This window comes from Centroberyx gerrardi, chromosome 20 (genome assembly GCF_048128805.1).
Source record: "Centroberyx gerrardi isolate f3 chromosome 20, fCenGer3.hap1.cur.20231027, whole genome shotgun sequence".
NCBI classification, from domain to species: Eukaryota; Metazoa; Chordata; class Actinopteri; order Beryciformes; family Berycidae; genus Centroberyx; species Centroberyx gerrardi.
This window is the reverse complement of record NC_136016.1, coordinates 8,522,715-8,549,341: the sequence shown is the minus strand read 5'-3', so window position 1 is coordinate 8,549,341 and position 26,627 is coordinate 8,522,715. Positions and strand designations below refer to the sequence as shown.

The following is a 26,627-nucleotide window of genomic DNA, read 5'->3' as shown; positions in this document are numbered from 1 at the left end:
TTGGATAATTCAACTTCAATCTGATATTTGACGAGGTAATAACAAAAGCAGTCTTACTTGTTTTTTTTAATTTGTAGCCTAAATGTAATATCGTTACTGAAACTGAAATAGTAATCCGTTACTGGTAAAAAAAAAAAAAAAAAAAAAAGTAACGCGTTACTGATTAATACGTTCCCACCCAACACTGGTGCAAGGAGATTCCTGTTAAAGATGATCTATTCCCTGAAAATCGTCTATTCCTTGCACTGGTGGGGATATCCTCACTTGCTCACGCATGATTATTACACTTAGCCTACTAATTTCTAAATATACTTTTACTCTCTTCTCGTAGGGTGTAACTAGATTGCCGGGAGATTATGATTAGATCAGTGCTCAACTATATGCAAATCAATACACGTGTGGAGCCACGCCGCTCATAATTACGCACCGCTGCGCCCTGCGCTCCAACCAACCCGGAACGGGAGAAACTAAACTCCGAACTTCACAAACTACTTTAATGAGACGAAATACTGTTAATAGATAAGTTTAGCTGTCGCATTTTAGCAGCTGGGCAGTTAAGACCGATTTGCGGGTCATTCGGGATTGGAAATTCATAAACTGCGTTTAGGATAGTAGGATATGTTGTATCGAATTATAAAGGCTGAATGGAAACGCGACTAATTATCTTTTCATTTTTTGCAATGTTTAAAAACGTCGTTCAAAATTCGCTTGACATCTGGATGGACACACACTGTAGCTGAAGCGTTGCCAAAAACCTTTTGCGCTCTCGTCCGGATTTCCAGATATACGTGTCATGTCGGAGGAAAATAATTTAACAGAGCAAGACGTTCTCCCTGAAAGCGCAGGATGTCCTGGGGAAGATGCGTTTGGCTTTGGAGACGATCTGGAATTAAATCAATTTGATGGATTGCCCTTTTCCTCCCGTTACTACAAATTACTAAAAGAGAGGAAGGCTCTGTCAGTATGGAAGGTCAGGTGCGAATTTGTGGATGTTTTGGTGAACAACCAACTTGTTATTGTGTCTGGAACGGCAAAGACTGGGAAAAGTACACAGGTGAGATTGAGTGTTCATTTCTTGTCAGGATAATGGATCTACATCTAGGCTCAGTGTAAGAAAAGGTTTAATTAAAGAAAAAAAGAATAAAGATGTAAAGGTGTTTCATAATGGGTATATTCACTGCATTTGCTCATTCTAGAGCGTTCAGTTCTTGAGGGGTGTGAAGCTCAATGGGATGGCCAGCCTCCTCATCTAAACATAGCAACATGGAACCTGATATTGGAGCTTCTTTTCGGAGCTTGGGGCTGCAAACTTTAAGAATAGAGCCGCTCCCTATCTCTCTGTTCAGTGACATTTTGACTGGCTTCAGATTGGACCCAAATACCACTGCATAACCCAATTTGTATGGCCTGCTGCAGTTTGTTGTTCACATTCCAGCACTCTGGCTATTCAGTCAACAAATAAACTGAAGGGTTGAGTGGCCAGCCTCTCTTGATTTGATTTAAATGTGAAGCACATGCTTTATGATAGTTTTGTCAAAGATTGCCATTATATAGTGTATATCAGCTAAAAAGCACTACTTCTCTAGAGTTTTGACTCCTCTGAAAGACACTGAATAAACTCTAAAGGTGCTGGTTGCATCATGCAGTAAATATTCCCCGTCCCCACAGTGGGATGTGTGAGCCTGTGTGAACAGGCTGCCCCGCTCAGCAGATGCTGTTGTGTCCCTGTGTGAGGCTGTCCAAGCTTCAGCGGGCCCGCTTGCCTGACAGCCAGGCAGGACAAAGGCTCCAGCATGGGTGTTAGGGGACCTCATGCTGCTAAGCCCTGATCCGCTGGAGCCGCCGCATGCTGCCAAAGCAATTTTGCATCATGAGCGATAATACCGTAGGATATCCCCTGTCACTGTTTGTTGCGCTGTGTGTTTACACTTAAAAGCTATTGGCGCAATCCTGAGAGGATCCTCTCCATTGACTCCCAAGTTGTTGTGACAGGGTGCTTAGAAAATGCTCCACTGTTTGTCAGAAATGGCACACTGTTTATGTTTGATAAAAAAGCATATTTTACTCTCAAGTCATGTTAGGCGAACAGAGTTTCGGTGACTAATGTTCTGTGTTTCAGATTCCTCAGTGGTGTGCCGAGTTCTGTCTGTCTGCCCAGTACCAGCATGGCATGGTGGTGTGCACCCAGATCCACAGGCAGCAGGCGGTCGATCTGGCCTTGCGCGTGGCCGATGAAATGGACGTCAACATCGGCCACGAAGTGGGCTACACCATCCCCCTGGAGACCTGCTGCTCCGCCGACACGGTGCTGAGGTCTGTTCGCCTGCTCCACACGTGCCTGCGAAACTGCTGAGTGGCTACATAATTGCGGCGTGAAACCACACCGAAGTCGACCGCAGCACCGCACTCGAATCGCATTTTTATCTCATCCACACACTACCTCTGCTGCACTTATCTTCTCCCTGCCTTCGCTCCTCACTCATGCATGAAGGCACATTGCTGGCGCTTCCCACACAGACCCCCTGTGAAGGTGCTGCCTCAATGAAGATAAAGTGCTGTGTGTGTGTGTGTGTGTGTGTGTGTGTGTGTGTGTGTGTGTGTGTGTGTGTGTGTGTGTGTGTGTGTGTGTGTGTGTGTGTTGCAGCCTACAGTAACCGTGATAATGTATAGGGCACTGGAGCCTATGCTTCTCTTTTGCATATAAGTGGGCCACATTCAAGTCGAAGACAATTAGGCTTGACACACTGCCTGAGATCACAACAAGAAGTGTTATCTATCAGTGTGAGAGCAACACCAGCACCGCTTTAGATTGATGAACTCTTAATGCACAGTACACGTTTGTGTATATTGCATCCTTCATATCCTGTGTCTTGACAATTCAAGGCTGGGTGATGCATTGCATGCAACATATATTTTCATTTTTCCAATCAGTGCATGGAATGAACACTCATAGGCCAATGCCACTTCTCGCACATTGCATCTTACACTGCCTATCCCCATAAAAGTGTATTCACTGGTTATATGCTGCATGAATTTTGACTGGAAAACCTCAAGCACTTCCATCATATTCCACTATAACCCTCCTAATGACCTCATCACAGGTACTGCACTGACGATATGCTGCTGAGAGAGATGATGTCGGACCCTCTGCTGGAGCACTACGGGGCCATCGTCATCGACCAGGCCCACGAGCGGACAGTAAGCACCGACATACTACTGGGCCTCCTCAAGGACATCCTGCTGCAGAGGCCGGAGCTCAGGGTGGTGGTCCTCGCCGTCCCGCCCGTGACGGACAAGCTGCTGGGCCACTACGGCAGCGTCCCGCTCGTGGGCCTGGAGACCCCGTGTCCGGCCGAGGTGGTCTACAGCAACAGCAGCCACAAAGACTACTTCTACTCGGCGTTGAGGCTGGTGCTGGAGATCCATCGCACCAAAGAGGAGGGAGATATCGCCGTGTTCTTTGCCTCAGCACAGGTGAGAGACGGTTGAGATATTTGATGAGGGGTTTCATAACTGCTGGTTGCTCATGGTTTATATACTTGACATTATTTATTCTATTGCTGTTTGGAAATACCCCCCCCTGTCTGTTTTGTGTGCTTACTTGTCATAGAGTGCTGGCGTAGAAAATGGATACTGCTCCCTGTCACTGAGAGTTTTTTGCTGCTTTTAGCTGATCATGTTAGCCTGACAGGAGGCACGCTCTGTTGTGATGACAGTGACAGTGTGGTTTTTCTTTTTAAAGAGCTGTTGTCTGTCTCTCTGTGCATGACAATGGACTCTGGAAGCTTGCCAATAGGACTGCTCATTCAGCCATTTCATTGATGTTAGGTGGCAGATGTGTTAAGAATTCTTGGATATGCTTTAAAGTGGAACAAATAATAGTAGAGCCTTCTATGATGGAGCAAACAATAGACATTAATGGACACGATGATATCCAGATTTGGTTATTCAGAACTTGGAATGAAAATGGCAGTTATCAGTCATATTAATGGTTGTTGGTTTAAAAAAAAAAAAGACTGGGGTAGCAAGGAGCTTGAAGTTCACAGCTGTGTATCTCTGAAGTCCGTGGATGGTATCAATTTATCAAATAAGATCATCATGAAAATTGTTTGTTCCTGCCATATGGGAGAGGGCGCACAAAATTGATGGCACAAAATCAATCTTTCCAGCTGACTAAAGTTGGCAACTCTGTCTAGCGTTTGAGAGCAGTGCAATCCATAAGGCTGTCAAATGTCAAGCCCACATACCATTAACCTTTAAGGAAAACACATTTCTTCCACAGGAGGTTGATTGTGCCCACAGTATCCTCCAGAGAGAGGGCACCAGGCTGGGGGCGGAGCTGGGCCAGATGGTGCCTGTGGTCCTGAGCCTAGGCCAAGGAGGGCTACAGCCGAACCTGGGCGAGGAACCAGGCTCCAGGAGGTCCAGAAGGGTCTTCCTCTCTGCCCCGCGGGGGGAGGATATGCTGTGGGCCATAGACTCTGTCAACTTTGTCATCGACACGGGAGTAGAGAAAAGATTTGTAAGTTATGATTTCCAACAAATCATTTGCATCTTATGTAGAATGAGGGATATGCTAATATTAAGTTGCATTTTGCACTTTCTAGGTGTACAATCCAAGGATAAGGGCTAATTCGGAGGTGCTTCGACCAATCAGTAGATGTCAAGCAGACATACGTAAGCAGCTGTCTGGACCAACAGGTATGGACAGTCTGTCAATACTTACTCATGATAGCTTGACAGCACTTAAATCAATTGAAAAGGGTAAATGGTTTCTTTCTGATTAGTCAAACTCAAAAATGGTATAACATCCTGGAATTTTGTGTGCTAATGCTGGAGGAAAAACTTGTTACTGAATCTTACCAACATCAGTATACTGAAACATCCTACTGATCAGAGTTCAGTTTTTGAAAATGCCAGTTGTTTGGTCTTCTCTGAGGTTGACATGAGATATGCGGGTGAGTTAACTTGGGAGAGCAGCTGCTGGTTTTAATGAGAAGCTGAGAGGACGAAGTGGATTCAAGTGCTGTTCACCTCTCTAGCATCACTTAATCAATTAACTCCATGCAAAAACCACTGAGCGCATCAGCTTTTTGCCTCGGTGAATTTAGTTTCTGTTGTCTGTTTTTTTCCCAGGTAAATGCTTCTGCCTGTATCCAGAGGAGAGACCGCTTCCCGCAGAGAGCTCCCCGCAGATCTTGGGGTCCAACATTACGCCCACAGTCCTTTTCCTCAAGAGGATGGAGATAGCCGGCCTGGGACACTGTGATTTCATTGACAGGCCAGGTTAGTAGTCAAACAACCGCACTGTGAGCTGTGGTGGAAATTGGACGAAGAAATTACCTTTTTTTCTTCCTGGGACATTGGCTCCCACAGACGGTATCTCACTCCCACCCTAAAACAGAGAGGTGTATGTGGGAGGTATTTTTTTTTTGGCCAGGGGAAGTACAGATGGATCTACATGCGCAGCGCCCGGCCGAGCTGTTTGGGCCCAGTCAGCCATGCTTTAGCCGAGCTGACAGGACCCTGCTACTAACCATTGTCTGTGCTCTGACCCGCCCTAGCATGGACAGAACAGAACAGGCTAAAAGAGGCCAGCTCATTAGCGATTATACAATATGTCTCGTTAGGGCAGCGCCAGCCTGGTACAATGAAGAGGAAGTGTACAGGCCAAATGTACTGTAATACATCTCTACATTCTTGCAGAACCTTGCACGCATGTTACTTGCCTTGTGTGTGTGTATCTATTTTGTTTTCATGTTCAAGAGTAGTATGAAAAGCTGAAGTGTGAGTGATGCAGAAAAAATGAAATGTGTTAATGATTTGTTTTCTTTGCTAAATGGTTCTAAGTTGTAAATCTATGGGTGCCAAATGCCAGAGGAGAGAATGTGACATTGGATTCTTATTCTTTATTCAATTTATGGAATTTATGTATCGGATTTTTCCCTACATTAAAAACAAACAAACTGGGACCTCTTAACACACACTCACACTGTGTCTTTCATCCGTGCAGATCCCGAGGGTCTCATGCAGGCTTTGGAGGAGCTGGATTACCTTGCAGCTTTGGATAATGATGGCAACTTGTCTGAGATTGGCATCATCATCTCCGAATTCCCTTTGGACCCTCAGATGGCCAAAGCTCTGCTAGCATCCTGCGAGTTTGACTGTGTGAATGAGATGTTGACCATCGCAGCTATGCTATCAGGTGTGTATGTACACGCTGCTAAAGTTCAGTTTTTAATTCATTCCATTTCTCAGAATGAGGTTTATTATTGCCTCTCCTAACCTTTTGAATTTATCGGAGTGAAAATCCTTTTAACCAGTTCTTAGATTCACCATATGGATGTTGTCTTGGTAGTTTGTCTGCAGATGCACAAAGCTGCAGTTTCTCCCAGACACTGAACCAGATGGCCTTTGGTGAGAGTGGCTTGCTCCAGCGACTGTTGACCCCATTGATTCCCTGTGTTTTAGCGCCAAGCTGCTTCCTGGAGCCACCTGCTGGCATGGTCCATGAGGCAGTCCAGTGTCACAGAAAGTTTCAGCACCCTGAAGGCGATCACTTTTCCCTCATAAACATCTACAACGCCTTCAAACAAAGCCAGAGAGAGCCATGTAAGTTACAGTCCTGCCACTGAAATGGTACATTTTTAAACCTGCTATAGTTTGACACACTCACCCTGATGCATTCTGACTGCAGTGATACTCAATCTGTTTGCAAATGAAGCCTTTACATTGTTTGTTACATATAACCTAGTATCATCATACCAGTAGGGAAAACATAATAAGAGATACTGGACAAGATTGTATTGCAGGGAACCCTAACCCTAAAAAAAACATGAGCATTTTGATAATTTAGCTCCTGGCCTCATGATGTCTTCAAGAGCAATCAACCTTTTGATGTTTGCCATTTTGACGCATCTTTTTGCTGGTGAAATGGCAAAGGTTGTAAGGTTAAAGTAAATCATGCTACCCATGGATTAATAATTTGTAAACCATCATGCTTTTCTTCCTTCCAGTTAAAACTAGATATTTTGTAGTCATGAATTAAAAAATGAAATCAACAGAAACTGCTCATTAAAACATTTTTTTTTTATTAAATGCTGACTCGTGGAACCCTTCCAGCTTCCATCTTTTTGTGTAGAATTCAGATAACACTAGGGATGATAAGGAAATGTGCTCTATACTGTGGCCAGAAGCTTATGTTTGAACTTCAATAAAGTTATGTAATATTCATTGCTTTTTTTTTTTTTTTTTCTGTGCAAAATGTCAAGGCGCACCTGAGCTCGACCAGAACACTGCTTTATTGTATGATGCGTGTTATTTTCCCAGACTTCAGTGCTGACAAGTGGTGCCGGGACTATTTCCTGGATCACACGGCCCTGAAGACAGCTGATGCCATCAGGTCAGAGCTGACTGACATCCTGAACAGGATTGAGCTTCCCGTCTCTGAACCCTCCTTTGGAACCAAGACCAACACCCACAACATCAAAAAAGCGCTGCTGGCTGGGTTCTTTATGCAAGTATGTGGAAGTCGGTGAATGCCATAGATGATGCCATTCACAGTACAGTGCCTCTATACAGAGATTCTCCTGCCAGCTCACTGTTGTATTTCCCTATTTGTAGATCGCTCGAGATGTGGACGGATCAGGGAATTACTTCATGCTGACACACAAGCACGTGGCCCAGATGCACCCGTTCTCCAGCTACGGGACCAAGTCTCACAAGCTGGGTCTGCCGGAGTGGGTTGTTTTCCATGAGTACACCCTGTCAGAGAACAACTGCATGAGAACCGTCTCGGAAATTTCCCCTCAAGTGTGAGTCTGGGTTCTAAACCCTCTTTTTAATCTCACTTTCAGATATGCCAACTGAGCCAGCAGATTATAGTTGAGTTCACAGGGTTTATGTTGTCTGGTATTGCTATGATAAAAAGATAAACATGTTTTTGTTGTTTCAAGACTGGGCAATGTGACCACACGTAAATTTTTTTTAATCCTCTTAATCTCCAAAAAAGTGGATTTAGGATCTACTGTGGGGTGTTTTTGTCAAACAAATGGTTAAGTATTAATTGTACTGGTACTTGTATTTTCTCTTTCTTATTTCTCGAAAAAATATGACTGTGTTTTGTCTTCCTAGATTCATTCAAATGGCACCACAGTACTTCTTCTACAATCTGCCCCCTAGTGAGAGCAAAGACATACTGCAGAACATCTTGGACCGAGACGGATCTAGAAATTGCAAAGACAAGAAACAGAGGGCCCCGACAATCAGCAACGATGCCAACAAAGACTGTGCAGTGGCTGTGCCATCTTATGACAGATGTGTGATTCAATGAACCGGTATCATAAATATGAAAATCTGGGCTTTTATCTATTGCCAAATGGATGTGCTTGTACAGTGTTCATAACTAGCCTGTTTATTATGTAGTGCAAACCAGAGACTCTAGCGTCAATTTATTACATGGCTGTAAGCTTTTTTTGGTGTAGATAGTCATGTGTAGACAGAGTTTACGGTTTACCACATCTACACTGTCATGACACAACACACTGAGTGAAAAGGGTTAGATGTGTGACTAGGCAGCTCTGACCTTGGGAGGTTCTGAGGATTCCAGTATAGTGGGTAGTCTCCGTCACATGCTGCCCTTTTGGGTCGGTGATAAGACTTTTGAGATGGATGTTGTCTGACGTGTTGACATGTTGCAAGATGTAACAAGCAAACCAAGGTCAGATCATCCCATGGTGTTGCAAGAAAAGAAGTGTAGACTCAGAAAATGAAACCTTGTGCCGTTTAGCCCTTTTCTGTGAAGGCTAGCTTCTGAAAAAGTTCAAGTTGTCTTGTGTCTGTTTGTCTCTTCTATCTCTGCTCTAGTCTCTGCAGCGACGCTGTCCTTTTGGGATCTGCTGGTATCATATTGGCTGTTTAGATCGTTACACTTTAATGAGCAGCAGAGAGGCTGGTCTGGAGACTGAGGGATGTTGTGCTATTCATTGAAGGAGGGAAAAACAGGACCAAAGCATTCAAATGTGGACAGAACAGGGGAGATGCAGATGCAAAAAGATGGAGACGATCAGTTTAGCCCTTTGCTGCATGTACAAGCTGCTGAAGAAGTCATTTGTCACCCACTTTTTCTCTCATCTCCTCTTCACGCTGTCCTTTTGGAGGTGTTGGTGTCATGCTTGCTTCAGGTTGATGTCCTTTGTATCGTGAGAAGCTGGATTGAGACTGAAGGATGTTGTCTTGAGTTGACATGATACCAGATCTAGAAAGCAAACCATTGTCAAATTATGCAAATGTGCCATGCATTTACCAATCACCAGTAGCCCAAGAGCTACACAAATCCTTCAGTAGAAATATCTTGTTAGAAATGTCCTCCATTCATATTTCTAGTGTATGTACTTATGGAACACCACTTCATTCTTAGTCCTGAACAGACAAATTTGTGAAAAGCAACTTCTACCAAAGCTAGTAAATACTCCCAATGACATTAAGAAAAAGCTGGAGCTGCTCCATAGACAGTGTAGACCCACAAAATGTTAACTTTCCTAGCAATGGGTGTTTTATTGTGTTGGAGTGTTATCACTGGATAAGTTTACATGGAACCACTTAACATTGTTTTTCTACTTGTTTCCCTTGCTGCTTTTTCTCATTCGATTGGGTCAGTTGAGGAGCAGGGTTGGATGGTGCCATTGATCTGTATTGAAACCCCCTGAAACCTAGACCCTTGTTAGGTTTACTTCTCTGTACTGTGCTACTTGAAGGGGAACACCACTCTCTACGAATTTATAATCCTATAGCCCAGGATGGTTTTATCTGTATTTGAATATGAAAAAAATCTGAACCTGAAAATATACCCTCATCATCCAGGCTACTGCCACTTTCTCCATCCATCCTTGTTCATGCTGTACAGCTGGACATGGGAGACTATGTTAAATAGATTTCACCATCTTTGGAAACAGGAATAATATTTGAATGCTGAGAATCTGCGGTTGCCCCTTTAGTGCCTTACTATTCAGTAATTGGCTTAACAGACAAATGCCCCTCCATCCCTCCTGCACCTGCTCCGAGACTGGATTCGCCTGACTCATCTGTATTAGCATGGTCTGTTTAATCACATTTAATCACAAGAGACACAAAATGAAATGTTATGTTTAATTGTATTGTTTTATAACCTTGTTATATAGAAAATTCTTTGTGCAGAAAACATGACTATTTAATGTAATGTTATGTTTAGACAAATTCATGTTCTGATCTACCACAATTGTAAATATATTTTTTTTGCAGTATTAACAGGGTCTCAGGTGATTTTCTTTCAAATCGTGTCTGAGGTGTATCAGGAATTTTTAAAAACTGGAGCAAAAGCATCTTAAAAAACCACTGACATAGGAAACCATTGCCACACACAGCTTATACATGGTTTACCAGTGATTTACGATAACCGTATTACTGTAACTAATGACGGAATCCTAAACCATTTCTTTGAGTCTTTTCTGAGTGTATTGAACCATTTCCACGAGTCCACTGGTCTCGAGTGTGTGCACACGGTCTGAATTTATTCTGAGGTTCACACAGTGAGGTATTCTTTGAGTTTGTCCATGATGGCAGGCATTCTGTCTGCTGGGATCAGCATCACCGTCCTGAACGGCTTCATGGGCACGTCGTCGAACGACCACCTGCCGCTCAGACAGGAGTCCGCCTCTTCCTGGACGGAGTAGTGGAACTTCATGGTGGCTTGCTGCAAAGAGGACACAGAGGGTTGTTCAGAGACTCTGAAAAACTGAATTAAAAGCAAGTAACATGAATTCTGAAGAAAAAGAAAATTCTAGATGTCACTGGAGCTGTGGGCAAAACAATGACACACTCATGCCCATAAATTGAGCTCCTTATGTATTTTGGACAGTGACAAATGTTTTAGATCGGCACTACTTTGGATGTGGAAAACATGGATGTTTTACTTTGAGGCTATTTTCTGAATTATCAGATGACAAATTAAAGTAGTACAACTGTTTTTAACATGGTCATTTCATATCTAAAGTAATATACAACTAAAACGTACAGTGTCACAATGTCTCTGTCCAAATACCTATGGAGCTCATTGTATATTCCCTGTTGCTCCGTTAACATTACAGACTTTGCTTGATTTACGCTTTTCCACATGATTATACCTCATAGAAGAACTCCTCCTCTGCATTGACGAACATCAGCTCGTCTTTGGGAGCTCCTCCTCTGGCCGGGATGCTCTTGGTTGCCTCTTTACAGGTCTTGCTGATCATCAGGCAGTAGTGACACTTCCCACTGGGCTTATTTGTCCTCTGAGCTTCTGCTATTTCCTCCCTGGAAAATAGAATAACATTCAGTTTCTCTTTCTGCACACTAAAAGACTGCTTTACTTCTGACAATGACTGAGGATGTTTCATATTGTTCTATTCAAACCTCTGAGATACTAGAGAGGCATTTTCATATAGTTAACCCATCTTATAATTTTTTATAGCACAATCAAGTCAACTATCCATTTCAGTCAACAACAGAGCTACAAGCAACAATTAGCTCAAGAGTCGAAACAAACCAGTTCAGACAGGGAACCGAGGCAAATGCAATTCACACTAATCGCCCTGATTAGAAGGGTTCATCCACAGTGCCACTCCCAGGATGCAATGGTGCGTTTGACACAAAGGGGTAGAACATCCTATAGAACTCCGGTCATTTGAGAGGCTTATAGCCTCAGAGACAGTATAGCCCCCGGGTGGCAGTGTTCCTTTGCTTTCATTCACCAGTGGTAACCACCTTACTGCTGAAAAGTCTCTCACTGCAAAACCCTATGTAGCCTGGTCAGTGGCCCCACAAACAACAAATACAGCTTCTTAATGTTATCACACTAAATCCATAATAAATTTCTGTTACTGCAAACTATGTGCACAGTTATACGGAAGATCCTGTGTCTCGAGCATGTTGAGATGCAATTGATTAGACGTGGTTATTGAATGTACTGATAGAACATACATTTTAATTCTGACAAAATCATGAAAACTTCACAGAGAACTAATAAAAAATGTGGCAAAATTTGGATTATAGTTCACGAATGCATCATCACCGCACAAGTAAACACAATGGTGCAGTAACAACAGATTATCTCATTTGAAATGAATGAACTTGTATTGGAGAACAACAGATTCCACGTGTTAAATGCGATCCCGACCAAAGTATAACTGAGACTGGGAACCAGTCTACTTCCTGGGCTAAAACAGGGTCCAGAATGAAATATGGTCTTATAGCTGCATTGCATTATGGTCTATTGAGGCTAATGTCGATGGAGGAATTTGTATCTCTGCCTCTGCTACAATGGATTTCTCCCTGTATGACTGTTCAACGTTGGTGCAAAGTTGATATTTTAGAGTTTCTACTATTCAATTCCATTGTAGCTGCACTGGAAATATCTTGACATAACGTCACATCATCTACGTTTGGCCAGTTATCAATGGGAAGAAAAAGAAAAATAGACCACCAAAAAACAAATTGGGCCCAGAAATGTAAGGTGCAATGCCTATAGCTGTATAACAGTGTTAACGTGTTTTAGGGTGGACTTTTCCTTTAAGGGAAACACTGCAGGTGGCAGGTGGGCAGGAGAGAGGACTCACTGGAGCTGTTTGTGTAGCGGCAGGGCGATCTGTGGAGGTACGTTGATGAAGCGCTCACTCAGCAGTAAGCCTACAGGCTTGCTGGTGTCGTTGAGGATCTGCTCTAGCTGTTCTGTCACGCTGTGGGGACAGCTCTTCTCACACTGGTCCACGATCAGCTCCTTCACCTCCTCCACACACTGGACACCCTGCCAACAGCATCAGTTACACACACACAATGACAAAAAAAGTTAGTCTGACATGTATTAATTTCATACAAACAGTTCCAGACCCTACTGATTGATAGCTGATTAGACAGAGGTTGGTGTGTGTGTGTGTGTGTGTGTGTGCGTGTGTGTGTGTGTGTGTGTTAGGGATGCTACCTTTCTCTCTGTGAGGTTCAGCATGCTGATGAAACCAAACACTTCATCTGTGTTGTCCTCGTCGTCACTGTCCTCCGGCACCTCTGCTTGCTGGAGCAAAATGAAGGGACAGTTGGATAAGTGATAAAACTGGCACTGCTGAGAAGTCATCTGTAATTATAAGACTAGATTGAATACAAAGTCAGCAGTAGAGTGCTATAAGTAACTCACCCTGATGACGCTCCCGACATGATTCTGTTGAATGATGATGTCTGTCATCTCTGATGTGTTTACATGGGCCTTCAGGAAGAGCTGTATCCAAACAAAACACAAGTGAGGTAATGAGTGACCATCCTGATAGATATTAAACAGCATGCCTACAAGACTGAAATAAAAACATCAGTAATGTTCCAAACCTGTTGTAGAAGTTTCTTGACCCCATTGAAGTCGTTGTGTGAAATGGTATGGGCTTCAAAGTCCACGATGACCTCCTGATTGCGATACAATAAAACAAACATCGTTAACAGCAGTAACCCAATAATAACAGTAAATAGAGTTTCTGATGTCACGTTAATAAATGTAGCTTCCTGGTTAGCTGGTTCTAACATTAGCTGACAGCTGGGATAGCTAGCCAGCTAGCTATAGCTAGCGAGGCCATGCATACAAGGAAACAATATTTGGTCTCTTACTTCATTAATCTCCTCTTCGGACGCGTCGCTGTCCTCCTCCCCAGAATCGTCGTCGTGCTCCAGGTTCTCATCGGAGCTGTTCTCGCTTTCCTCGGGGTTTTCATGCAAACCCAGTGCTCGTTTCTTAGCTGAAGAAGCCATGCTGCAAACACCAACCACGCGTGTCAACCAAGGGGGCGGGGCAAGGGTTACAGTTAAGTCTCTGCAAGCTGAGAAACTGAAATACTGTAGCTGCCATTACGGCTCCAATTGTACACGACTACGGCAACCTTCGGAGCCATAATGTCGGCTTGTTTTCTGTCGACAAAACGGAATAAACCATTTCGATAAAAGGGAGTGCATTCATTTAGACTGTACAAAAAGGACCAACTTGACGTAAAATAGCTATTTGGATGAGATAGAATCATTATACGTGTAATAATTTTGCCATTATTTGTGAATAAAGTTCATACATTTGACTTTATGTCAGGCTAGTAAAATGTTATTAATATATCTCCCCTTCATGACCGTAGCTGCATTCGCCATGCACTCAGCTGTCGGAACAGCTCAAGGTACAGTATTTATGTACAATATTTTGTCTTTATCGGTCATATTTTGTCGATTTTATAGTATTGCATGTGGCGAGTAGGATCAATAAATCGATTAGCACTATTGAGTTGTGGGCAGGTTTTATTTAGAGGGGGCAGCAAATAGGGGAAATGCTGCAGCTCCCTTGCCTAGCTGTCACTTCCCTTTCTATTGTAAACAATAACACTTAGCAAGAAGCCATTAACCAAGCTTTACATTCATACATTAGGTTTTCAATCAGTAAAATGTACTACTCCTGCTCTCTATTTGGTCACCTAGCTATTGCAGTGGGGATTGGGATTAAATTATCATTACTTAGACAAAGAATAACTGTTAATCATGACTCAACAGCATTGTTATCAGCAGGCTGCATATGACAGTTGTAGGGTGTAGCTTAGCTTGATGTGCATTCACACCCTCTGTCCTCAGTGCATTTACATATTTGAATCCCTGACTGTATCCTTGACAGTGACATTCATACTCTATTCTGGTCTGCTCAGTCTGGTTCTGTTCTGTTCAACTGTTATTTTATTCCTCCAGTGTTTTTAAGACCTTTATCAAGATGCATGTGCTGCTTCTGAAAGAGCCAAGAGATGGAGATTCTGGACCTGATCCTTACATCAAGGTAGAGGCTCTTTCCTCTTATCCGACTGTATCTAATAGTACTCAGTTCAAATATGCATTGTCATCATGCACTTTTAATGCTTTGCAATTGAAAGCTCAGTTTGACAGGAGTTTGTCATATTGACTCCACAGGAGTTGGCGTCACATGGACATAAAGCAACCTTAATTCCTGTGCTGTCTTTTAAGTTTGTATCATTGAACACCTTGTCAGATAAGGTAAATTCTGTTTCAACACTATTAAATAGGCCTAAATATTTATATCATGGTCATAGATAATTGGTCAGATGTATGTTGTTTCAGTTGTTTCAGATATCCTCTCATTTCAGCTTTTCCAGCCAGACAAACATGAAGGTCTCGTTTTTACCAGTCCAAGAGCAGTGGAGGCTGTGAAGATGTGTTTAGAAGCAGAGGAAAGAAGGGAAGGTGAGAAGATACAAATGAACCACATTGGAAAAAATATGGCTTTAGCACATGTTTGGTTAAATATCTATAAATTCTGTGTGCTGCATTTCTTGACTATTGACTGAAAGTTGACACAATGGAGCTCTTTGCCCTGACAAACTCTATTTTGGCTAAACGTTATGTTTTGCATAATTATTTATTCAGAATGGAACAGCTCCGTAAAAGACAAATGGAACGCCAAGTCCATCTATGTGGTTGGGAAGGCAACTGCAGCACTAGGTGAGTTACTGTCCCATTTGAAAACATTTACATAATATCTCTTACACAGTCTCTCTTAAAGTTGTGTCTAAAATAGTTTTCTGTGCATTGAGCTACCCACAAACCTTTGCTACGTTAATGCTAATTGTAGCAGCGAGTGTGGCCGGCACCTGGAGATCACAGAGATGTGTGAAGTGATGTTACTGTCCTCAGTCACCTGGAAATAGGTTGTACACAAGTGACAGTTTGCTGTGATACACAACCAGCATATTAGGTCTTTAGAGAATGAGCAGGTGCAGCACCCTCCTGACGTGTGTGTTCACCCTCTGTCTTCCAGTACAGGGTGACAATTGGGCCTCTTTGTTGCCACTTCTTTATTAGTTTCTTATTGATTTATTACTTGCACAAAATTAGTTATTAGTATAATTGTTCTACAACATGTTACAAAAATGATTGCTCTATCATGACTTGATGTGAACATACATGTCTTGTTTATACTAATCCTTGTTATATGCATTGTGCTTTATTCTGTACAGTGCAAAATCTGGGTCTGAATCCTCTGGGCGAGGACACCGGGACAGCAGAGGTTCTCTCACGTCTTATCATTGAACGTACGACATGACTTTACGTTCTCAAATACAGTTTTGATGAATACAAAGTCTATTACTGACCTTATAACTAATACGACCTTATAACTCAATTCTCATCACAGGAGAGGACACAAATATTTTACCGCTTTTCTTCCCCTGTGGCTCGATCAAAAGAGAAGTCTTGCCCACGGCTTTGAGGGAAAATGGTAAGCATTTCCCTCTGTTGTGCCTGACGATTAAAATTCAAGGTGACAAAATTCCCACTGGGGTAATGCTAATTAAAAAATAGTAATTGTGCTACCTTTATCATTGCGGGGATCCGTTTCTTTGTTTCCAGGAGTGCCTCTAGAGACGCTGACTGTCTATCAAACGGCTGAACATCCGGATCTGGAGAAAAATCTAAAGAACTATTTCACAGAGCAGGTAAATACTACATTTCTACTTTGTAGAGAGTGCATTTATTTTCTTAACGTAGCAGCAGTCTACTCATTTCTGTGTGCATTCATAGGGAATTCCAGCCAGCATAGCTTTCTTCAGTCCATCGGGAGTGAAGTTTTGCCTAGAAGCGGTACGGAGGCTGTCAGGTGAACAGCTGACTCAGATAAAGGTAAAACTTCCACAGAGCCACACAAACGGAAAACTCCACTTATCAGGTTCTCAGTGCCTCTAAGAGTCACTTGTACCTTTTTGTGTCTCCAGTTTGCAGCCATAGGCCCCACTACAGAAGAGGCCATGACAGCAGAAGGCCTGTGTGTCAGCGGTACTGCAGAAAAGCCAACAGCTGAACACCTGGCTGCAGCGATAGCCAAGGCTCTACAGTAACCCAACATCCGCCTCAACTCTTGAGCCCATCCGCTGTCTCTTTTCCCTTTGTATATTCTGCACTATCTGTATGTACTGTCATTTGTCTGAGAGTTTTAATTTCCTGGTCTTTGTCACCACCTTTGTGTGTACACTGCAAGTATGTTTTCCTTTGTGGAAATATCTTATTGCTTTGGTTTTGCTTGTATTTGACATGGAATGAAATTTTTAAGTGAATATGAAGCCATTTGTTGGCCTGTTTATGTTTAGCTTGTTTGAGAAAGCTGATGTATAATTTATTTTTGGAAATAAATTTCAACTAGTGAGTTGATATGGAAGGTTTGGTCAGTGTTTATTCATTGTAAAACAATCAATGTTATAAAGATTTGATGCATGCAGCCTATTTGAAACAGGTGTTGGCAGGGGTCATGACTGTCCTAAACCTCTGTTATTGTCCAGATGAAAGTGAAGGCCCTCACCTCTCTGCATAAGTCAACAAGCATCCATTCATAGCCAGTAGAGCGTTTATAACACATCCACACAATTCAGCCAATTTCAGGAATTGTAGACAGTAAAGACAGTGAGAGAGGTTTACATTTCACACCAGGGTGAGGAGAGTGGGCTACCTCCAGAGAGTCGCACCTTGAGAGGGGCGTGGAGACACTCAGGATTTGCCTATAAAGCAGCGTGGCTTCCTGCTCGCCATAGTAAACCAACGCCACGATGCTGACTTTTATCCAGCTGATAATTTTCCTATTTTGGACGAGCATTAGCTCAGCTGATGCAGAGAAACTTTTCCACAGTCGGGATCATTCTGATGTGCAAATCCCTTCCTCTCACCAAGCTGGGCTTATAACAGACAAATACACAGCAGAGGTAAAAAGTTTATTCCTTTTTTCCAATTGCTTACTGTCTTTATTATGTACGCCTATACATCTATTAGTAGTTTTATTGTAGATTTTTGACACTAAATCTAATTTAAGCCATGTCTTGTTTAGTTATTTCTCTCTAGATATGGCTTTATCAAGTCAGTGAACTGGGATGAGATCCAGTTTGAAGATCCAGACACTTTCTTTAATGATGACTTCATAGGAGAAGACCTCCAAGTCAGCATTCAGGAGGGGGCCTCCGTGTCTCATTCAAGGGACGCTAAAGACGGTGATCAAGATGAGCGCAGCAGTTCATCTCAGAGCCAAGTCTTTATTTCAGCGCTCAGAGAGTTTCAGAAGGTGTCGGGCCTGCCTGTCACCGGCGTGTTTGATGATGCCACCAAGGTGGCTATGAACAAGCCAAGATGTGGAGTCCCTGACAAGGAGACAGAACCGAACACCCCTGTAGCACTTGAGAACACCATATCAAACAGTAATACCTCAAATGCTGAAAACACTCCCAGTGACACCTTTAATGAGACTATCAGTAACAACACAGAGAGTAATGTAATCAGTGACACTTCTTTTGGTACTGCTAACTCCTCTGAAGATGACAACATATTCAATTTTAACGACACAGACAGTGCAGGCATTTCCAATGGCACCGGCATGAATTACACAGAAGACTTTTACATATTTGATCACAGTTTGGATGCCGCCTCTCCAAACGGCTCACATGTTAACAACACGGGCAGTCAAGTGGCAAATGGCAGCGTGAACAAGCAGCAGAGCAGTGTGGTGCGGCGTAGGAAACGTCATCTCGCCACGCTTGTGTCCAAAAGCAGGCAGAGGAGAGATCTGAGCGAATGGGGTTACATGGCCTTCTCTAAGACGGTGCTGAAGTGGAGGCTGATAGGAGAAGGCTACAGCAGCCAGCTGTCTATCGAAGAGCAGAGGTACATCTTCAGGCTGGCCTTCAGGATGTGGAGTGAGGTGTCTCCGCTGGAGTTTGTGGAGGACACTCGTTCCCCACTGGAGGATATTGACATCAGGCTTGGCTTTGGGACAGGTAGGTCTGTAACAGCATATTTGAAACAAAAAAAAAATGTTAAGAAGAGATTTAATCTTCCATTAAATCTTAAAATCTTTTTGTCCAAGTGAAAAAATCTGATAATGCATTGGGATTATTTGACAATGTTTCAAGGATTTTCTTAAATAAAAAGAAGGAAAACCTTAAATTAAGGCCTATTACTCCACTTTAAGATAATGTCACTTGTTTCAACTTGATTTATAATGAAACAAGTGAAATAGTAAAATTATCTCACCCTGGTGGCACATCATCTCATTGAAGAAAAGTAAGATTTTAAAACTTAATATGGGCTACAAATCCTTGTAAAGTACAGTGTTTTATGTGGCCATTCACTCACTCACTCACTCGTTCACTTTAATTACTCAATCCACATTTTACAACTCATACTTGAGCGGAAAAAAATCTGTCGCAGCCTTGCAGCTCCGCCAAGGTGCATCAATCACAGTGAAATGAAAAAATGAAATCATCCAGCCAGTCTTGGAGAACAATAGACGAAGAGGCAAAGCTTTAATGTTAAAAACCAACATATTTCAGTTGTAATAGCCTTCATCAGGGTTCCCTATCACAACTGGCATGTGCTGGTTTTGAACATGAAAGCTTTGTCTGTCTTCTGATTTCATTTTTTCATTACTTATACTGGGACTTGTGTCGACTGACATACGAGGCTGCATGTCGATGTGGTTTTATTCAAATTAACAGAGAAGATCTTTGTTATCTCTGCACGCCACACAGGGAGACACCTGGGATGCAACCAGAGGTTTGATGGCACTGGTCGTGAATTCGCCCATGCGTGGTTCCTGGGAGACATTCACTTTGATGATGATGAACATTTCACTGCACCCAACGCCGGCAGTGGGATTAGCCTTCTCAAAGTAAGCATTAAAGGGATCCTTAGATGGTATAATGAATTGCAAAATTCCTCATAGGTTCCGTTACAGCTTGATTGTAACAACACTTTGATCCGCTATCTGCTAGGTGGCAGTTCATGAGATCGGCCATGTGTTGGGCCTCCCCCACATCTACAGACCCGGCTCCATCATGCAGCCCAGCTATCTGCCCCAGGAGGCTGGCTTTGAGATGGACTGGATGGACAGGAAAGCCATACAGCACCTTTATGGTACATGTGTAAAGCACCATCTAGTGGACACATACACACACTGGCACAGACACACACACACACCCACAGCGAAACATGTCCAATTTTTCTTCACTCTGGATCTTGACTGTGCTTGTGTTGAACACCAGGGGGCTGTAAGGGTCAGTTCAACACCGTGTTCGACTGGATCAGGAAGGAGAGGACGCCCTATGGGGAGGTGGTGATCCGCTTTAACACCTACTTCCTGAGGGACGGCTGGTACTGGCTATATGAGAACAGGAACAACCGAACACGTTTTGGAGATCCGGTTGCCGTGCAGATTGGCTGGCGTGGAATTCCTATGAATGGGGTGGATGCATATGTGCATGTGTGGTCCAGGAAAAGAGACACGGTCTACTTTTTCAAGGGTAATCATAAATAATAGTACATACACCAATATACACACATATATGTAATTCAACAGGGTACTGATTTTCATAAAATGGCTCTATTTGTGGACAGGTACTCAGTTCTGGAGGTATGATAATGAGAATGACCAGGCGTTCAGACAGGACCCAGAGGGACACCGGTACCCTAAGCTCATCTCTGAAGGTTTCCCAGGAGTGCCCAGTCCCATTGACACAGCTCTTTACGACAGGAGGGACGCACACATCTACTTCTTCAAAAGCACTCATGTAAGAATAGCATCCTTCCCTTCTCTTTGACACAGGATAACAGGGCAGATGCATAGAAAACAACTTTTATGTTTTTAAGTTGGTAGATTGTTAACACTAGAAAGTCAAATGGATTTTTGAGATCTAAGAAAAGGCCATCAAGCCACCGATTGAAGGGATTAAATATAATTATAACTACTACTTCCTTGCGTGAATCTAACAATATTGGTTTGTACAGAAAAGTGGATCTTAGAAAAGTCATGGAGGGACATTTTGAATGCAGCAGTTGATGCTGACTTGGCCTTTCTAATGTTAAATGTATCTGAGAGAATTAATTGCTCAGCATTATGGGGGAATGTATTCCATCTGAGCACTCGCTAGACTTTGTAGGCGATTTGAGAGCGAGATGTGAATTGATCATTTTTCTGTAAACGTGACTTTTCTAAGCAACTATCTGTTCGAACAGGTGTACGCATTTGATGTGGAAGCCAACAGCTTGGCAAGAGGCTTCCCCAAAAAAATCAGGGATGTTTTCCCTCCAGTGGCGAGTGGAGACCATCCAGATGGCAACGTCGACGCTGCCTACTTCTCCTACACCCACAATGCCATCTTTCTACTCAAGGGCACACGCTTCTGGCAGGTGGTGGGCAGCCGCGATCGCTGGCGCCGGCCCTTCCTGCCACGCAATGGCCTGCTGCCACACAAGGAGGTGGACCAGCACTGGTTCGACATCTGCAATGTTCATCCCACTGCCCTGAAAGTAACCCGCTGAGGAGGGTTACTGAGGCAGGGATTATCATGCTCTGCTGATTTGTACTGAAACGGCATACTGATTCATCTGTTGTTAACATAGTACATGTCCAACATAGTGAATCTGCTGTTTTGTTTTGTTGACTGTACTGTGCCTTGCTTCATTTAGTGTTTATCATATTAATTTGAAGATCTAAAAGACAAAAACAATAATAAATAATTTTGTTGGCTTATTTTCAATGAGGTGTTATTAATATGTCTGACAGCTCCCCTGCCTTTCTCTGTCTCTCAATTAGAGTTGCCAAGTGTATATTGGCATGGAAGCAATCCTAAAGGATCTCTCATTAGTACGTAGCTTAAAGTCGAGGCTCTGACTGAAATGATTAGGTGATTTTGAGCATGAGTAGGAATCAACTTCAATTTATTCATGGAATATTTACTTACCCGTTATACAGCAGAGAGCCGCTCCAGCCCAGCAGCAGGCCACAAGCCTAGCTTCACTCACACAGAAGTGCCAGCTAATACCAAGCCATTTTTAGCAATGATTCTTTGTTCAGCTGCTTTCTGTGGATGTGCTTGTTTGAGACTGTGTGCTATGGAGGAATTGCTATGCTTGCAAATGGCAAACAATGTTAGGATACTTCAATATGTGAAATAGATTCTGAATGAAATGGGGAATGCTTATACAAAACAGAAACATACACAGTGCTGTAGAACTTGCAGGTTGACATGAACGTGAAGTGACTTCTCATGTCTCTAAGGCAACACATCAAAATAGTTTATATAGGTTAGATAGAATAGACTTATATCTTTTGAAGAAACTTAAACATTTTTCTACAGAAAAAATAAGCTCATCATTTTTGAGAAATCTGAAAACCTATTTGCGGAATTAGATACTATAATGCATATAACAAAAACTGGAAAAAGTTTCAGAATAGTGAGAGTGGTTTATGGGTAAACTTGCCTGTTGTTGACTCGGAAAGCTTTTTTGTTTTTTGATACAATAGTTTTACAGCATAACACAAGAATTGCTGTTAAAATGGCCTTTTGTGAAGTATTTCACATATACTAAGTGGACTGTAGTATTATGTTGCTAAGAATACAAGCAGCAGAAATAATACTACATATTACTATCATGATAGTAATAGCCTACCCACAATAGCCTACAGTATTGTGTCTTAGCTCTATATTAACAAAATAATATCCAGTGCCTTGTATCCTGCCAACAGGATCTCAGGTCTCCTATCATCACCAGTGAAGAACAGGCGAGTCTGAGCGCTCCAAGACATACAGCCGGTTGTATCATTTATGTTATAGTAGCACTGGGGGTGTTGAAATGTTTTTCCTCTCCCCCCCAGAGAGCATGGAGAAACAACAGAAATTATCCTTATTCATCAAATGACAATTGGGGTGTTTTGACAAGCAGCACAAGCATTTCTGATGGTGTAAGCACAGTATATCATTTGGGCTATTGTACATATTAAATGAACACTCTGGGATTCGTTCCCATTCCTTTGTAAGGAACATAAGTAGAGCCAGCTGATGATTGATTTTCACTTATCTCTCTTTCTTGCAAGGGTTTGGGGCGCAATATGTTACTGGGAAGGAAACAAAATTATTGCCAGCTCCACTTGAGGCCCCATGATGAGGATGGAAGTGAGGATGTGGGTCCCATGGCCTTATCGTTCTTATTGGCTTGACTATCTGGGCAGCCAGGATCCAGAGAGCTTCCCTCTGAATCACCTGCAGAAGCTCAAATCCACAGCTGCCTCCCAGGCAAGAAAAAAACATGCCATGTGGTTTGGAAACCATGACACTGCCCCTGACAAAATGCCCCTCAGTGTATTACTTGTTGCAATTCATCCCTTGCAATCCAAGCTTTTGGGCAATTTGACTGAAAGAGGGAAAAAAAAGCCTGGAGGTGGTGGAAAACATAGATCCAGTGATATGTTTCTTTGAATTCCTTCTTCCTATGACAGGTTGAGTTAAAAATGTACACACTGTATCAATCAGGAAAGAAACCCATTGAAATTTAGATCGAAGCAAAGAGATTGAACAAGGGACGGGTCTTATTTCTTAATGCTGCTCCATTTTACCCTAATCATTTGAGCATGGTGCAAAGAAACAGACATTGATTCAGTAATCAATATGTTACTTGAGCACTCTCCTATTAATTCAGCTCATTTTAGGAGATTAAGCTCCTGGTGGGCCCCAGATAACTGGCGTTGTGCTCCAGGCGCTCCATAGGCTATATTAATAAATTGAAGTAGAAATCAATTACAAGCAAAGTAACAAAATGTCATGGTAAGTGGAGCTACAGAACAGGATGTCAGGGGAAAAATGTGATGAGTCTGCTCGCACATTTACTGAATGAACCTTTCTTTCTGTCAAGGCATTGCCAGCATACAAATAAATGCTCTTATTAATCTTCCTCTGTTGAAGATGTGCACTTGTTTTCCTGAGTCGATATTCTATGATGCTTTGTAATTTTCATGGTATATCTGGGATTTGAGTGAATAACTAGGAGTGGGAATAATTTCTGGCTTCATGGGTCAATGAAAGCCCACTCGTAAATTTGGCACCCTGAAATTTGGGATTAGCAGAATATTAAATGGCATATTATTCCTAATCATTCCAAGCAGTCACATTGGTTATGAAGTTGCTTGTGTATCTAATATACCATATGTTTGTCACTGTGGTACGTTGCTATGTGGGTGACTTCTCAGCAGGAATTATTGATAAGCTAAAATCAGACCGCATGCATGAGATGATGCAGTGCAATGAAGGGCTGTGATTTATTTGTTTTTCTCATTATGAAGCGGCGTGCATCTCCGGCACCCTGGAGTTCCCCATACATAGGAATCATAAATGCATACTGTTATTCAGACATGCGTGTCCCTAGCTGCCAGGGTACGACTGCACAGCTCAATGATCTGTGCTGCTGCACAAACAGTGCCGCTGCTGCTGGAGCTCCAGTTCCTACACCACGGGCCTCTTGGATGAGACTAGGATAAATGAGATCAGTCACGCTGATGGAGCCCGAGCCACAGCAGCCCCAGAGAGTTACAAAAACCTTCCGTGTCGTGGCGCAGGAATCCACATGGGAGGCACTTCAGAAACAGGACGAAACTCCTGCAGCACATTAATATAACAAAATCCCCAAACCCTGCCAAGATGTGAAAATAACTTGAGGTGCTGTTGCCTCATTTCTGTCTCGGAGCTGTGTGGAAAAGCATAAAATTTAGGAATAAATCACTCATAGTATCATCTCAACTGTGATAATGTGTGTGTGTGTGTGTGTGTGTGTGTGTATGTGTGTGTGTGTGTGTGTGTGTGTGTGTGCATACGTCGGTGCCAAGGGGTTAGTTCAACAAACTGCTGCATGTAGATAGTGGGTTGCATTTAAATGTACTGTCAAGATTCTTGTCAGCCAGCTCAAGCCTTTCAAGGATAACCCTGTTGGCCCGTCACCAATCTCTGGGGTTGAATTAACATGGAAAATATAGCAAGGCCTAGTATAATATTGCTTTCATAGAAAGAGAACATTCACACAATGAACAATATTATTCTGAGCTTTCCCCTGTGATAGAAATTGATATTGCTCTCTGTGAGTCAGATCTTGTATGAGCGAAGGATGTTGAACAGCTTCCATTTACTGTATGCTTAAGTGTGCCTGAAAGAGTCTGTGCGTTGCATTGTCTATTACAAATTGTACTTTAGATTTCGTGTTGTAATATTCACAAAGCATTGTAAAAAAGCGGTTCATTGTAAGAATAACGTTCTCTGTCTGCCCTTGTAAAAACAGAGTAAGTGAAGTGGTTTCCTCAGCACGGCTAAGACAGACTCAGGAAGAGGAATAAACAATCACATTACTTCAACAGTATTGATCAGTTGCCATGGAGAGGACTCATGAGGATGGAATAGCTTCCTGCATCCCATTCCCCCATCCCACTCCGTACTACCTTGATATTGCCTCACATTCCCACCCCCGCTCACAAAGTCAAGCCCTCCCCGGGAGACAACGCCCTTCATACCCACCAACTGAAACTCTATTCCATTTATTTTGCCCTTGTCTTGTCATCCGAGGGGTCTAATGCAGTTATGATGGTTTATATTGGCTGGCAACAGTTACAAGGGGTTGTGTGGAAGGTGGGTGAATCTTGGCTTGCGTTTTCACCTATTTGACCTCGAGTCATGTCGCGTTGTCTTGAATTGTTAAAAGATCACGTCTGACACAAAAGCATAAGGGCACTGGCAAAAGAGCATGCAACCAAAAACTGTCATAATACACTGTATAAGGGGACTCTGATATCAAGGTGGCATGCCAATATATTCTAATGATGAACAGGTGTATCAGCAACTTATATTTGTCAGCCTACTCTGTACTACCTATTGCAAATTCCATAGTAGTAGTAGCCACACCTACACCCCAATTAAGTGTATCTGCTTTATTAAAATCCCATTTCAAAGATATTATTCGGCCTCCATTACAGCTAAAAAGGAACATAGTATCGTGCCTCCAAGAAGGTATACTCCTGCACATATCATGGTATCATGGTATTCCTGTATGCTGCAGAAAACAGGAGCCAGCAGAGGGCAACCTCAACACATGATGGAACTAGTCCAAATAGTCCTTAGGAAAGATATATGGACCCACAGTTACCAATCTCTATACTCTCTTTCTCAGTGGTATCAGTTACTCAGTGTTGCTTGTTTTCTCCCCAGTTCATGACCTGATCCCCACAGTGTATGACACAGAGTGCAGCCCAGCTGATTCCTAAGAAATACGTATGAAGAAGAAGCATGTAGCACGATCCAATGGTGATCAATGACTATCACTGTCAAACCAGACATCATCTATCACCTATATTTTTAGCATCTTTTGCATTTTTATTTTCCAGAAATGTAAGTGACATTTAGCTTAAACTATCAGTCTGAACTGCAGAATGTTGGGAGCAACGTCTTTTGGGTTAACACAGTTCTCTGGATCTGTGTTAATCAATTCAGAGGCATGAGGTACAGCATAATATTTTTATGCTTTAATTACTTTAAAGATGCAGGGAAATCCGAGGGCAACTGCAGCATATTTTGGATCAATGCTTATGGATGCAATTATAGTATAATGGGTATTACTTGATGGGTTGTGTTTAATTTGTCATAGGTATCTTTGTCGTATCATTGGTAGATATCTTTGTCATGGGTGTCTTTGTGCTGCATTTCTGTGGGTTGTTGGATGTCTCAGGTGTATTGTGAGAGCAAAATAAGAAA

The 26,627-nt window shown here is 42.6% G+C and overlaps 4 protein-coding genes across 4 annotated transcripts; 3 read left to right on the top strand and 1 right to left on the bottom strand.

Annotated features, from left to right (window-relative positions):
• Positions 1 to 793: 793 nt before the first annotated feature.
• dhx32a (DEAH (Asp-Glu-Ala-His) box polypeptide 32a) lies at positions 794 to 8,332 on the top strand. Its single transcript, XM_071907891.2, has 11 exons — positions 794 to 1,054; positions 2,120 to 2,313; positions 3,102 to 3,474; positions 4,283 to 4,522; positions 4,608 to 4,701; positions 5,137 to 5,286; positions 6,014 to 6,205; positions 6,472 to 6,612; positions 7,330 to 7,520; positions 7,624 to 7,814; positions 8,134 to 8,332. The coding sequence occupies exons 1-11, from the start codon at positions 794 to 796 to the stop codon at positions 8,330 to 8,332; spliced, it is 2,226 nt and encodes a 741-aa protein (XP_071763992.2).
• A 1,800-nt stretch (positions 8,333 to 10,132) lies between these two features.
• On the bottom strand, positions 10,133 to 13,819 carry bccip (BRCA2 and CDKN1A interacting protein). The gene is made up of 7 exons (XM_071907816.2): positions 13,660 to 13,819; positions 13,387 to 13,461; positions 13,202 to 13,282; positions 12,992 to 13,081; positions 12,630 to 12,817; positions 11,160 to 11,328; positions 10,133 to 10,729 (listed from the first exon to the last, which is right to left on the bottom strand). Exons 1-7 carry the CDS (start codon positions 13,798 to 13,800, stop codon positions 10,559 to 10,561), a joined length of 915 nt encoding a protein of 304 aa, XP_071763917.1. The 5' UTR covers positions 13,801 to 13,819; the 3' UTR covers positions 10,133 to 10,558.
• A 348-nt stretch (positions 13,820 to 14,167) lies between these two features.
• Positions 14,168 to 17,223, top strand: uros (uroporphyrinogen III synthase). The gene is made up of 10 exons (XM_071907822.2): positions 14,168 to 14,210; positions 14,767 to 14,851; positions 14,983 to 15,066; positions 15,177 to 15,273; positions 15,457 to 15,531; positions 16,047 to 16,121; positions 16,223 to 16,306; positions 16,438 to 16,523; positions 16,609 to 16,707; positions 16,800 to 17,223. Exons 2-10 carry the CDS (start codon positions 14,789 to 14,791, stop codon positions 16,920 to 16,922), a joined length of 786 nt encoding a protein of 261 aa, XP_071763923.1. The 5' UTR covers positions 14,168 to 14,210; positions 14,767 to 14,788; the 3' UTR covers positions 16,923 to 17,223.
• Positions 17,224 to 17,624: 401 nt separating this feature from the next.
• On the top strand, positions 17,625 to 21,651 carry mmp21 (matrix metallopeptidase 21). The gene is made up of 7 exons (XM_071907821.2): positions 17,625 to 17,777; positions 17,900 to 18,839; positions 19,593 to 19,732; positions 19,836 to 19,977; positions 20,106 to 20,363; positions 20,458 to 20,630; positions 21,076 to 21,651. Exons 1-7 carry the CDS (start codon positions 17,625 to 17,627, stop codon positions 21,379 to 21,381), a joined length of 2,112 nt encoding a protein of 703 aa, XP_071763922.2. The 3' UTR covers positions 21,382 to 21,651.
• Positions 21,652 to 26,627: the final 4,976 nt, after the last annotated feature.

Bases quoted from the DNA above. Each gene is read 5' to 3' on its own strand.
- mmp21 (XM_071907821.2), top strand. From the start codon at position 17,625: ATGCTGACTTTTATCCAGCTGATAATTTTCCTATTTTGGACGAGCATT. The intron at 17,778-17,899 runs GTAAAAAGTTTA...TGTCTTGTTTAG, and splicing joins CAGACAAATACACAGCAGAG to TTATTTCTCTCTAGATATGG. The intron at 20,364-20,457 runs GTAATCATAAAT...ATTTGTGGACAG, and splicing joins CACGGTCTACTTTTTCAAGG to GTACTCAGTTCTGGAGGTAT.
- bccip (XM_071907816.2), bottom strand. From the start codon at position 13,800: ATGGCTTCTTCAGCTAAGAAACGAGCACTGGGTTTGCATGAAAACCCC. The intron at 13,082-13,201 runs GTGAGTTACTTA...ATTTTGCTCCAG, and splicing joins ATGTCGGGAGCGTCATCAGG to CAAGCAGAGGTGCCGGAGGA. The intron at 11,329-12,629 runs GTGAGTCCTCTC...TCTATTTTCCAG, and splicing joins CCGCTACACAAACAGCTCCA to GGAGGAAATAGCAGAAGCTC.
- uros (XM_071907822.2), top strand. From the start codon at position 14,789: ATGCATGTGCTGCTTCTGAAAGAGCCAAGAGATGGAGATTCTGGACCT. The intron at 15,274-15,456 runs GTGAGAAGATAC...TTATTTATTCAG, and splicing joins AGCAGAGGAAAGAAGGGAAG to AATGGAACAGCTCCGTAAAA. The intron at 16,122-16,222 runs GTACGACATGAC...TTCTCATCACAG, and splicing joins CTCACGTCTTATCATTGAAC to GAGAGGACACAAATATTTTA.
- dhx32a (XM_071907891.2), top strand. From the start codon at position 794: ATGTCGGAGGAAAATAATTTAACAGAGCAAGACGTTCTCCCTGAAAGC. The intron at 6,206-6,471 runs GTGTGTATGTAC...CCTGTGTTTTAG, and splicing joins CATCGCAGCTATGCTATCAG to CGCCAAGCTGCTTCCTGGAG. The intron at 7,521-7,623 runs GTATGTGGAAGT...CCCTATTTGTAG, and splicing joins TGGCTGGGTTCTTTATGCAA to ATCGCTCGAGATGTGGACGG.